This window comes from Pseudochaenichthys georgianus, chromosome 4, assembly GCF_902827115.2.
Source record: "Pseudochaenichthys georgianus chromosome 4, fPseGeo1.2, whole genome shotgun sequence".
Lineage (NCBI taxonomy): Eukaryota > Metazoa > Chordata > Actinopteri > Perciformes > Channichthyidae > Pseudochaenichthys > Pseudochaenichthys georgianus.
Genome location: NC_047506.1, coordinates 25,324,796 through 25,338,357, shown reverse-complemented (window position 1 = coordinate 25,338,357; position 13,562 = coordinate 25,324,796). Strand labels below are relative to the sequence as shown.

Below are 13,562 nucleotides of genomic sequence, written 5' to 3'. Positions count from 1 at the left end.
ATTACATTGACTTACATGCATTTCCTGGAGACTTATCCTAACCTTAACCATAACCAACACATGTCTAACCCTAACCCTTACCCTAACCTCCCGCAGAGAAACACCCTGAAATAATCCCTTAATAAAGTATTTTTAAACATCATCCGAGGCGTGTCCCATGTCTCACCTGCATCACCTCTCTAGACCTCGGCCTGGGTTTTAAACACTTTTAGAGACACTTGGTTGACTTTATTTTAATATATTTATTATTATTATTATTATTATTATTTTACATATTTGTTTTATATTATACATATTTAAACATTTTGGGTTGATGTGATTTGTATTACCAGCACTTGTTTTTAATAGCACTTATTTTTAAAAGCACTTTTATGTATTTATTTTATTATTTTTGAAGACTAATTTTACCTGCATGCCGATTTTAAACAAAGTGAACCTCGGTCCTTTTTGCCAGATGTTTTTTAACCCACTTACCAGGTCTTTTACCAGATGCTGTGGGACGCAGCCTCGGACACTCCACCGGGGGAGACCCCCGCCGCATACGCTCTGTGCTGCAGCCACTGCTCTCTTTTATCCCTTTTAAAAGATTTAACCCAGACCAAACAGGGCTGTTATAAACTTTTATTGGTTTTACTACAGGAGTTTTTAAATAGGTTTTTAAACACAACATATTGACCCGAGAGCCCGTGCACCACGCTGTGCTCCCCAAAACCCTAACCAAGTCTTCACCCTAAAATGAACGATTCCCCTCATGGGGACCTCCAATTTGTCCCCATAAGGGAGGTGAGTCCCCACATGTGACTGTGTAAACATATTTAGGTCCCAACAAGTATAGTAATGCTAGACCACACACACACACACACACACACACACACACACACACACACACACACACACACACACACACACACACACACACACACACACACACACACACACACACACACACACACACACACACACACACACACACACACACACACACACACACACACACACACACACACACACACAACACACACCATGTATACATCACTTCAGGGGACATCACATTGACTTACATGCATTTCCTGGAGACTTATCCTAACCTTAACCATAACCAACACATGCCTAACCCTAACCCTTACCCTAACCCTAATCCTAATCCTAACCAAGTCTTCACCCTAACATTAATGATTCCCCTCATGGGGACCTCCAATTTGTCCCCATAAGGGAGGCGAGTCCCCACACGTGACTATGTAAACAGATGTAGGTCCCCACAAGTATAGTAATGCTAGTACACACACACACACGCGCGCGCACACACACACACACACACACACACACACACTTCCTATGAGTATGTTTCCTAGTGCACATTGTGTCATGGTAGAACCTCCTCTAAGGAAGGAGCATCTGTTCAACACCCCTACACACACACACACACACACACACACACACACACACACACACACACACACACACACACACACACACACACACACACACACACACACACACACACACCACACACACACACACACACACACACACACACACACACACATACAAATAGCTGGCTTTCGTCACTTCTTCTTTTTGCTTCCTGGCTCTCCAGCAGCTCGGACCCTAACCCTCCCCTCTTTCTCGTGCTCTCCTCAACCCACTTCAGTTATCTCCTCTCCTCACTGCTTTTGTGTGAGCGATGTGTTGTTCCGTGGGTTTCGCCCGGTCTCTGGGCCTGGCCCTGCTGCCTCTGGCCCTCTGCTGTATCGTGGCCAACCTGCTGCTTCTGTTTCCCATGGGAGAAATCACCTACATCCAGCAGGACCGCCTGGCCAGCTACATCTGGTACTTTGGTGGACTAGGAGGAGGGGGGGCACTGGTGAGTAAACAACTGCCTTTATGTTCTTATATGATGATGAGTATTTGTTATATGTTTGGTATGGTCACATTTTTTTTGATAGAAACTTTTTCAGTTTGGGTCAGATCATCTGGCTTCTTTAGGTCAAAGTTAGTTGTCTGAGTTGTTGGGCGTGTGCTCACTAAACACCAGGTGCTGGTCATGCAGCAGTGACTTATTTTGAAGAAAGATAACCACATAGTAAGGTCCCATTACTTTACTTAATTTAAATGGAGAGCATGGTAATCCTTTCATTAAAAGCTATACTTTAGTATCATGGGATATACTTTAACAGCATGAGGTCCAAATTTACTTTTTTAATTTGATTTACATGAAGATGTCTCTACCCACTGCAAATTGTTTATTTATTCAGTTTGAATGCTAATCAATAATAGAAAGTACATTGTTTTCTTGGTCAAACACGGATTTATCTGCTCAAACTTGAAATATCATGGCTTTTTTCTTCTGTATACATACGTGCAACATTTGTCTTACTCTTTATAAATAAAATAAAAACCTTGACTTTACCATAATGAATACAGAGAAGTTGAAATGTTTCATATTGATGCAACACGGCAGCATCTTTCCAAACAAGTCATCTGAAGGGATTATTTTGCCGGGTAGAAGAGGCTTAACAGTATGGAGAAAGTTTTAACAAAGTTCATCTGGTACCACGTGGTTAAACTCATCACTATTGGTTGCACTGGAAAGAGAAATTAACTGAAACTAATAAGTGACTAAGTAACTGTTTTTATTGTACTAAAACTAAAAAGAAAGATTCTTTAACAGTATTTCAGCTAGAGCTCATCACCAAAAGTACTTTTGAAAAAGCATCAAAATAAAGCAGCATTCAGGGAAAACTAACACTGCTACATGTAGATACACTGTACTGTGACGTCGACTCAAGCCTTACTTACTTTACATCCATAATGCTTTTTGTTGCAAGTTGCATTTATCTGTATGCAGACTCATAGAAACACGATTTTTAGGCATTTTTTTAAACAAATGTAAATGATTTCCCCTTCAACCACTCAGTCTGAGTGTGCCTGCAGTTGCTCATTGAGAACAATGAAGTGTTGTGTGAATTCACAGTTAATCCGTCTGCTACATGCTGCTGATCTGATGGGTTTATGCTCCGACTGAACTGAAAGGAGCTGTTCTTAATTAGTTTTAAAAAAAAAGACAGTCTCTCCTCTGTCCTACCTTAAACCAGATTAACCTCGCTGACCAGACTAGCACTTGTTTTGGGTATATACAGCTTCACTCTGTAAAATATTGTGATTTGTTTTGGTGGTTTGTAAGAGAAAAGAGAGCTGATAAACAGTGTTGCACCAAACTGTGATAGATACCATATCTAAACACCAAACAACTCTAAAAACAAAGTAGAATGTAAAAAAGAAACTACTGTATACGTGACCAAGCATTTGTCCTCTACAATACCATATTCAACTTTCTGATGCAGAAGAGGGACAATTTAGTCCTTCTCACTTTAAAAAAATTACACTTACTTTAGTTTGTGCATGTTCTTTTTGCATATGTTATTAGAAAATAGTATTTCTGCAAGCACTTTTTCCATGCTGTTTTTATGTTTTCCTCTTTGTCTTTGTCTTTGCCTCTCTTTGTCTTTATGTCTTCCTCTTTTCCTTTCTTCTTGGAAAAGACAGAACATTTCAAAGTCAAAGAGCAAACTGAACCCCTCTGAGAGAAATCTATCTTTAGCTTCCTCCCTTCCTCTCTCCTGCTCTTCCTCCCTTCTTTTTCCTTGTGTCTCCCTCTTCCTTTCTCACTGTGTGCACTTCCCTCTGTATGTTCAGTATCTCTATTTTGCCCTTTTATGTGACGATGCTCATGATCTCTGAGGCCTTGGGAACTTCCGCCCCCTCAGTTGGGACGTGATTTAAAGACCGTGACCGCTGGGAGAGAGACAACAGCACAGGAAAGAGGAGGAAAGGAAAAAGGGAGGGAGGGAAAGTAAAATAAAACAACCTTGAAACAAACACACAACACATTTATTTAAAATCTATGCCTTTCTCTCGCAGTAAGGCCCTCCAACTACATAACAACAAATGTGAGGAATGCTCTTGTTTGACCACTTATTGTGGCTACTGTCAGAATAATTGTCAATGAATTGATGATAGATGTATGGTCCCAGGAGGGGTAATCCTAAGGATTTAGTAACCCTTAGACTGTATATGTAGCTTAAAAACAAACAACAGTCAAATCTCGTTATGCTAACGTAGCATGCTTACCTTCTAAAACTGTATCCAAAACAACACCAACACGTTTGCTATGTGCTGTGTAAATAGATTTGAATTTGTAATTGTTTTGGTTTAGGATCTATATTGATCTGGCTTTTATTGATAGGAAATGCTCCAAGTAAATGCAAAGAATAGCAGGTATAATAAGACTGAAATATGAGTAGCTAACGTAGCTTTAGCATCTATATATTTAGTCCTACTGTAGCTTACTACTTTCCTATCTTAAACATATCAATGTATATAATATCCTTTAATGACTTAAATTAAATACATAATAAATGCTGCTGTTCATAAATGTCTCTCTGTTTTCAGATGCTGTTTCCTGCTGTGGTATTTATCACTCTGGGGAAATGTAACTGCTGCTGGAATGAGAGCTTAATGGTAAGCGACTTACCAAACTATCAATAACACTCAAAATCAAGCCTGGACTTCATTTGATGTTCATTAATTCTACACACAGACCAATATTATCAGATGTTTTCCCCTTTTCTTAAATCGAAATATGAAGATTGTTTGTCTTTCACCCCTTGTGTCTCTTCATAGTGTTCCCCTTTTACTGCTGTTACTTTCTCAGTAAACTGCACAGTTGTCCTTAAGCCAGCCCACACTGTCGCTTTATGAGGTGGAATGCTAATGCTAATCCAGCAGTGATAATTCAACAAGGGTCCCATTGTTTGTCAACATTCAACAAAGTAAGCTTGGCTCCCACCACTCAAGCCACAGCTGTGTGTGTGTGTATTTCACAGTGGCCTCTGTATCTGACCTATGAAACAGTTTACATTTAAACAGACAGGCAGGCACACATACATTGACAAGGGCATCTAAACACATTCACTTTTTAAATGTGTGTGTCTGTGTTCTCGCAGATGTGCGGTTCAGTGTTGGCAGCTGTTGTCGGTCTGGTGGGGTCTGGCTACTGTTTCGTCATGTCAGGGTTCGCCTTGGTGCAGGGTCCACAGTGCTTCACCTCGCTTGGATGGTCGTACCCTTTTGCAGACCAGAGCGGCAGGTAGGGAGATACTGCACTGTGTGTGGTGGCATGGGTCTCTTCATTCATTTCGTCTTTAAAAAGTCAAAAGAATTATGAAAAATCTCTCTAAAAAATGTCACTGCTCTTTACATTTTAGGGCATTGTTGATTAAAAAAAAATGGACAAATGATTATTCATTATAAGTATTGTCGATTAATCACAAGTCAATCATTTTAGCTCTAATTTGTTTCTAAAGAGTATACATACTGTTGTTGACGCTCTCTTCTCTGTTATCTCAAATAAAATGAACCTCAATTATAAAGGTCATTAATACATTTAAACATACTGTATCTAGGTTAACCCAAGTTCAACACATGTGTGTAAGTGTAGGAGCATCAACTGCACCAAACCATATAACAACACTTAAACAGCTGCTATAATGCTGTGTTTTTAGTTTTGCCTGTGGTTAATGGCCAGGGTACTTCTGCGATATTGGAATACAAGGTGCCCTTATATAGAAACACTGGAATTTGCCTCCACCAGTTTTTATTTTTGCATTCATTAAAAACATTGTAATGTGGCATCGCTTATTTGATTAATTAATCTTTTTTTATTCATCAGTGTGTTCTGAGAGACAATTCTCCCCCTTGGTATTTCAGCACTCGAAAACGGGTTTATTGCCAGGTAGGTTCACACATACGAGGAATTTGACTTGATATAAAATATAAAAGAAAAATCTCCATATAAAACAAAAAATCTAATACAAAACAAAAGATCTTTAAGGACACTGTAATAAAATATAGTTAGATAGCAAGAAAATAAAGCAGTAATTTACAGGGAAATAGAATGCAGTGAATTATAAAATATGAAATAAGAATATGTGCAGTAAGCAGTATTTGAGCATTGTGTGCATTAATGTAATGCATATAGAGTCTACGTTGTGGCTGAGATAAAGTGTCAGTGTCAGCCGGGCCTTGTTTAAGAGGCCGGTAGCGGAGGGGAAGGAACTGTTCAGGTGGCGAGAGGTTTTGGTCCTGATGGAGCGCAGCCTCCTGCCAGAGGGGAGGGGGGTGAACAGTTTGTGTCCAGGGTGGGATGGGTCGGCCACTATCTTCCTTGCCCGCCTCAGGGTTCTGGAGGCGTGCAGGTCATGGAGGGATGGCAGATTGCAGCCGATCACCTTCTCTGCAGAGCGGATGAGCCGCTGCAGCCTGCCCTTATCCTTGGCTGTGGCTGCGGCGTACCAGATGGTGATGGAGGAGGTGAGGATAGACTCGATGATGGAGGTGTAGAAGTTCACCATCATTGTCTTTGGCAGGTTGAATTTCTTCAGCTGCCTGTCCTGGGCGATGATGGTGCCCAGGAAGCAGAAAGACTCCACAGCAGTTACTGGGGAGTCACACAGAGTGATGGGGGCGGGTGGGGCTGCGTTCTTCCTAAAGTCCACAACCATCTCCACTGTCTTGGATTTAGAAAAATGCAGCTGCTGTCTGTGTTTGATTGTCTATTGTCTATCTGTGTCCCAGGTATCTCTTACAACCAGAGACGTGGTCACGGTGCCTTCAGCCGGTTCACATCGTAGAGTGGAACGTGACTCTGCTGTTCGTGTTGATGGGCCTGGCTGTGCTGGAGTTCATCATCTGTCTCTGTCAGCTGGGAAACGGTCTAGTCAACGCCGTCTGCAGACCCTGTTGCTACAAGCAGGAGTATAGTCTTAATGCTTAAATCAACAGACAAACACAGATGCACCTGTAAGTAGTAGGCTCTCCTGCTGAGACATAAGTGCACACATAAACAAATCACACACTCTATTGTATGCACACATACAGGACATCAATGGACACAAATGGACACGGCATTGTCTAGACACTGCCTCATTGCCAAGCACAAGTGTATGTGTGTGAGTACAACTAGGGCTTACTAAATGTCTCCTAAACTGGAAGCAGCATGCATTAATTGAAACCTCATTAAACTAAAAGATTCAATATGTTTAGTTGTAAATTAAAAAATGTCTGGTCAGTGTTTTAGCTCTAGGAGTATCACTGTGTTCATTAATGTTTCACACACACACACACACACACACACACACACACACACACACACACACACACACACACACACACACACACACACACACACACACACACACACACACACACACACACACACACACACACACACACACACACACACACACACACACACACACACACACACACACACACACACACACACACACACACACACACACACACACACACACACACGCACGTATTATGGAAACTGGCCACCATCAATGGAATCACTATGTTATAACCTTTCATTTGCCCTGCTTATTGACACAACTCACTATGCAGTCATTGATAATTATGGTCCTCTGGTGCAGCCAGAAAACAAGTTTTAAGACAGATTGTATTAATATACTCTATAGAAACGTAGAGGATACAATTAACTTTGTTGAAAGAAGACTTAGCAGAACAACATGTACAAATAATGGAGACAAAGTAAATCAGCGTTGGAAAACATAATGGGAGATTTAAGTATTGGTGTGTGTGAAGCTTTCATTTTTTTTTTTAAAGAAGACAAAGAACTGTCTTTACACTCAACATACAACTGTTTCATTAGCTTATTTCAAGAAATGTATGTTCAGTGTCAACGTTGATTGCTTTCTTCTTATTATTATTATTATTATTATTATTATTATTATCATTGTGACGGGGCTCTAATTGTCCGTTCACAAAAACTGGCCTAGTCGGTTGGGTTACGCTCCAAACTTTATTTATAACAGCAACAACAAAAATAGCAAACCAGCACAAGTTAGACAACAAAATGAAATCCACAAACAGGCCATCCATCACTCATTAGAGTAAACATGCTCTGGGTTGCCTTCTCTGCAACCAACTCCCACATGTCCCAACTGTTGCCTTCATTGCAACATTCTTCCGAGTGACACAGTCCAAAAAAAACAAGGAACCAACACCCTCCCTTTTGACCCCATAGCCCCTCCCACAGGCTCACCGTCAACAGGTGACACAATCAACTCAAAACCACATTTCAACAAAAGACCCAAACATAAACAGGTTAACCACCTCTTAATATAATCATTCCCCATAATTAAACAAACGTAAAATAAATAAGAAATTGCATGGTTCATTTGACGGATGAGAGCAGGAAATGTTTGGTGTGTGTGTGTGTATTTTATACATTTCTAAAACCCAACAACTACACTACAGTTGTTTTGCATGAACAGGTGATACTACAATTGAAGTTATCACTCTATATTCTTAAGATGGCCACCATCTTTGTTTCATGATGTTGGACATGACACGAGATGAGCTCTTGTGTCATTGTTGGGTTGTTGTTGCAAGAAGAGATGCACATTATTTAGTTGTTTATCAGCATGATTAATTTGATGCTTCAGTAAGTGTCCTTTCTGTCCTGTTTGATTCTGTGTTGGATCATTTAGAGATAATGAGTAGATTTTTATTTGTGTGTTTGTACATTTGTTTTTATTTTCAGAGCATTTTGTTGTAAATTGTTTACGTCTTTCAGACGCTAGACCAGTGTTAACAAACATTTTATATATATTTTAGTGACATATTTTTATAATGTACGTTTGTTGGTGCTACCTTGAATAAAAAAATTGCTATTTCCTTGAAGTTTCGAGTAAGTCATTAAGCTGACCTCTGTTAACAAAAACAGGTTAAATTTTTGTGAAATTGTGTGTGTGTGTGTGTGTGTGTGTGTGTGTCTGTATTTTTTGGCAACAAAATATATTTACTTGGCAGTATTGTAGACTTTGAAACTTTGGCCAGTTCTAAAACAAATAGACAAACACACTTAAAATGTCTTAAATAACATAATGATATCTTAACACAAACACATACATATTATTTTGCTGTGTACAAATACATATCCCAATCAATGTGAATTGATGCCTGCTTGAATTCTCTGCTGAACTGCTTTCAAAATTTAACATTAAATTAAATGTTTCCATCAACTTATCTGGCGTTCAACCAATGTAACTTTTGTTCCAACTTGTTCTTACAGAGGAGGAGGGTCTCTGACACAAATGTACCATAAGTCCATGTGTGTTTAGTCCTGGAGTTTCCAGAATTGCTGGGTATTGACCCACATCAGGACTGAAAACTGTGTAAATGTAGCCTGAGTCCCATTGAATACAATTACTTAAAGGTGGGGTAGGTAAGTTTGAGAAACCGGCTCGAGATATACTTGTTGTTACATTCCATGGAATGCTCTTAACATCCTGATAGCAATGAATATCTTAAGTGCTTTGACAAAAAACCCATACAAAGATTTCATCTGTGGAAGCCGTAGTACTGTAAAAAGCATGACCAATCATTTTAGCCGGCCCGGCTCAAATAACTGGATGGCCTACCTGCCTGTCAGCCTTCCATCTGTGCACAAACTTATCTCGTGCCCTCATTGGTCATGTGCGCGTTGCCGTTTGTGTGTGTTGGAGGAGGGGCTCTGTACGGAAGTGGCAGATTTTTTCCGGCTGTGTATTTTCAAATTCTAACGCACTCGAGCTGGTATCTCCAAAATGACATACCCCACCTTTAAAGAAAAATACAAAATCATAAACCAGTCTTAAAAGCCGATTTCACTAAACTGACTTCAGAATCAGATGGAAGCCCTTCAAATGAGTAACTAGTTTGGAAAATTAAGGTGTGTCTTCTTTTCACATTTGGACATCATCTTTGACCTGAGGCCCTTCATCATTGGCTTTTCATGACAACACTTGAATTGTAGCCACATTTCCAAAAGTACAAACAAAAAAAGTCAGTGGTAAAATATGTTGATCCCAAGTGGATGTTGCATAAAAAAACGTTCTGTTCTGACACAAGTCACTCTATCCCTGTGACAGGTTGTTTCTGAATGTCAGTGACCCTCTGCCCTGCTTGGCTGTTCCCAGCAGTCATCACATGGGGTATAAAGACACACAGAGGGGCAAAAGTCCCTCAGACAGACTGACAAACAGCTCTCAGTTGTCTGCACTGAAAAATAATCTTCCTGCCGTTTTGAAGTAGACTTGCTGAAGTCTCAGCGCTGCATCTTCAAAATGCATCGGTTGGGATTAAGGGGAGTGTTGCTGCTCTGTTTTGCAGCAGCATGTGTGTCTGGGATGAGGAGAGAGTACTTCCTTAGGATAGAGGAAGTTTCTTGGAACTACGCTCCAACTGGAATGAACATTATTCAAAACCGCACGCTGCAGGAGGATGAGTAAGTACATTCACAGTACACTGCCTTCTATATGGTGGAGACAGCCAGTCAGCGCTGACTGATCCAAATAGGAAAAGCAAGACTCCTCCTTACTTAAAGAGATAATGTAATCTCCAATTCCTCAGTCCCTTAAATATCCATTACATTATCTCACTTAAACTCCATGGATATTTACAGTTTACCCCTTCGATGTATAAATATAAACTTAAGTAACTCTATTTCAGAAAAAGGTCTAAAACAACATTTTGATTATTTAAATTTTAGATTGTTCACAAGTCCGTTATTTGTTATATACTTTTTGTGCAAAAGGCATTTTACTTTACTTTGAACAATTAAAATAAATCTGCCTGTTCAGGCTACTCTTGTTCTATATTTGAATTCTTTATTTGTCCTTCTAATATCTCTGGTCAACATGCTTTAAAACACAAACTGTACTCTCAAATAGACTAGATAGGATACACTCAGAAACACAAATAAATCTACATTTTTATGTAATTAATGAAGAATGTATCAGGTTCAAGAAGGCCTCACAAAAATGAACACATTTTTTATGACACACCTTGAATAATCTCAGCAGAATGTTTGTGTCCAAAATATTGTCAAGCCCATAAAGAGTGTACAGATAAAAAAGTTATTTAGTACACACTGTTATCTGGAACATTTGAATATCACTGAGTCATGGTTAATGTTATTAGTGATGTGCTTTTCATCACAAATACAATCTCCAATTTGAATGGCTTGATGAGCAGGTACACATATATATTTTTAAGCATCTACTTTAGTATTTTTGTGTTTTTTTCAGTTGCTTTAGCCTATTACAGGTTTTTGAGATATTTTAACTGTTATCCATCATGTTCCCCATTCTCTCTCTCTGCAGAGAAGCCTCAGTATTTTTAAAAAAAGGCCCCCAGCGTATCGGCTCGACCTACAAGAAGGCCGTGTATAAGCAGTACACCGACTCCTCCTACAGGACAGAGGTGATAAAGCCAGACTGGCTGGGCTACCTTGGACCTCTGCTAATGTCCGAGGAGGGAGACACTGTCATCGTGCACCTGAAGAACATAGCAACAAGGCCTTACAGCATCCACCCACATGGACTGAACTACAGCAAGGGCAATGAGGGTGAGGAATGAATGAATCATAAGGCAGACTTAATAACAGAAAGATAGATATGTGACCTTGTGAGCTTGTTTCTGTCTCTTCAGGCGCTCTTTACCCCGATGGTACTGGTCCAGAGCTAAAGCGTGACGACTCAGTGGCTCCAGGTTCCATAGTAACGTATGAGTGGACCCTCCCAGAGACCCACAGTCCAACACCAGAGGACAGCAATTGCCTGACCAAATTCTACCACTCCCACGTCAGCCCACCAAAAGACATCAGCGCAGGACTGATAGGACCCCTCATCGTCTGTAAGAGAGGTACAGGAACATTTGAACCTTATGGTATCTAGTGGTAAAACTAAGTACATTTACTGCTGCTTAAGTACTATTTTCAGGTATTTGTACTTTTATTTCCCCCTTTTTATTGTCCCCTCTATAGCCACCCAATTTTTTATGGCCTTTTGTGAACTTTCCCCTTCAGTACATTAATGCATATTGTACCTAAATGTCCTCTTCTCTGTAGGAACTCTGGACTTACATGGAGACAGCTCAAGCGACTATCTGTACGCTTTGCTGTTCATGGTGGCAGATGAGAACTTCAGCTGGTACCTTGATGAAAACATCAGGACGCACATTACAAGTCCTGCCAAGGACCTGAAGAATGACGAAGATTTTATTGAGAGCAACAAAATGCATGGTGAGGGTGAACATCCTAGTCTACATACAAATGCCCATACCCTTCCATTGAATACCTTTAACTCTGAGTGTGGATTACAGGTATAAACGGTTTTCTGTACGGTAACCTGCCTGGACTGACCATGTGCCAAGGCAACAAGATCCACTGGCATTTGATTGGCTTAGGCAATGAGGTAAATATTGAATACTTTGTATAGGTCTTCCGGTTGCTGTTGCTCAAATTAAATGCTTTTCAAATGTTTAAAATGATTCAAGGATGCAAGTCAGTTTGACGTAATGTCTTGGTGTTAAGCATCTGGTCTGAACGCAGTTTAAATGTAATTTATCTCCAACAGGTGGACATGCATTCGATTCATTTCCATGGCCAGATCCTGACTGTGCAGAACCACCACACAGACACAGTCAGTCTTTTCCCCGCCTCCAGCACCACAGCTGAGATGGTAGCTGACAACCCCGGACACTGGCTGCTGACTTGCGGCATCAATGACCATTTGACAGGTGGGCTAACTTCCCCCATTCTTATTTTGATTCAAGCAGGATGATCTTGCCACAAATGTATAACTGTGCAGTATTTTCTTTTGTTGTTTTGTTCAGCTGGAATGCAGGCTATATTTGAGATCAAGAAGTGTTTTCCCAATGTCCATAAACCCCAGCCACACGGTGGTGAACTCAGACCCTTCTTCATTGCTGCTGAAGAAGACATCTGGGATTACGCTCCCATTCCACCAACTGATGGGTCGGTTACTGTACACACACACACACACACACACACACACACACACACACACACACACACACACACACACACACACACACACACACACACACACACACACACACACACACACACACACACACACACACACACACACACACACACACACACACACACACACACACACACACACACACACACACACACACACACACACAATTTCACAAAAATGTCCATGCTGGTTCTTGATGTATAGAGTCATCAGTTAATGACGTGTACTGTGTCACTGTGTCACTGTGTGTGTCTGGCTGTGTAGTGATGCAGAACAGTTTGTAACAAGAGGTCGAAACCGTATTGGAAGCCGCTATAAGAAGGTCCGCTATGTGGAATACACTGACAACACCTTCACAACAAAGATGCTACGCAGCCCAGAGGAGCAACACCTTGGAATAATGGGTAATCTAGGATGTGCTGGAGTTTTATAGATGTTTCAGATATTAGGTATTTTATGCAACCAATTGGCTCGTAGGTAATGCTAGCCATTATTGTAATCACCTACTGTATTACTGTATTCTGCAGTTTACTGTTTTTGTTGTGGTTGTCTATTGATGTATTGAATGTAGTGACATTTAATATAATTGTTGTACCAAAGGATATGTTGGGTACAACAATTCTCTTCTCTTCTGACCTTTAAGCA

General features: G+C 40.4%; 2 protein-coding genes across 2 annotated transcripts; both read left to right on the top strand.

Annotated features, from left to right (window-relative positions):
* The first annotated feature begins 1,528 nt into the window (after positions 1–1,528).
* Positions 1,529–7,223, top strand: tm4sf18 (transmembrane 4 L six family member 18). The gene is made up of 4 exons (XM_034080381.2): positions 1,529–1,864; positions 4,453–4,521; positions 5,007–5,149; positions 6,637–7,223. Exons 1-4 carry the CDS (start codon positions 1,685–1,687, stop codon positions 6,833–6,835), a joined length of 591 nt encoding a protein of 196 aa, XP_033936272.1. The 5' UTR covers positions 1,529–1,684; the 3' UTR covers positions 6,836–7,223.
* Positions 7,224–10,076: 2,853 nt separating this feature from the next.
* Positions 10,077–13,365, top strand: LOC117445701 (ferroxidase HEPHL1-like). Its single transcript, XM_034081515.2, has 8 exons — positions 10,077–10,354; positions 11,232–11,476; positions 11,560–11,772; positions 11,978–12,151; positions 12,232–12,323; positions 12,486–12,648; positions 12,745–12,886; positions 13,182–13,365. The coding sequence occupies exons 1-8, from the start codon at positions 10,194–10,196 to the stop codon at positions 13,348–13,350; spliced, it is 1,359 nt and encodes a 452-aa protein (XP_033937406.1). The 5' UTR covers positions 10,077–10,193; the 3' UTR covers positions 13,351–13,365.
* The last annotated feature ends 197 nt before the right edge of the window (positions 13,366–13,562 follow it).

Bases quoted from the DNA above. Each gene is read 5' to 3' on its own strand.
- tm4sf18 (XM_034080381.2), top strand. From the start codon at position 1,685: ATGTGTTGTTCCGTGGGTTTCGCCCGGTCTCTGGGCCTGGCCCTGCTG. The intron at 4,522-5,006 runs GTAAGCGACTTA...GTGTTCTCGCAG, and splicing joins GCTGGAATGAGAGCTTAATG to ATGTGCGGTTCAGTGTTGGC. The intron at 5,150-6,636 runs GTAGGGAGATAC...TCTGTGTCCCAG, and splicing joins TTTGCAGACCAGAGCGGCAG to GTATCTCTTACAACCAGAGA.
- LOC117445701 (XM_034081515.2), top strand. From the start codon at position 10,194: ATGCATCGGTTGGGATTAAGGGGAGTGTTGCTGCTCTGTTTTGCAGCA. The intron at 11,773-11,977 runs GTACAGGAACAT...TCTTCTCTGTAG, and splicing joins CCTCATCGTCTGTAAGAGAG to GAACTCTGGACTTACATGGA. The intron at 12,324-12,485 runs GTAAATATTGAA...TATCTCCAACAG, and splicing joins TGATTGGCTTAGGCAATGAG to GTGGACATGCATTCGATTCA.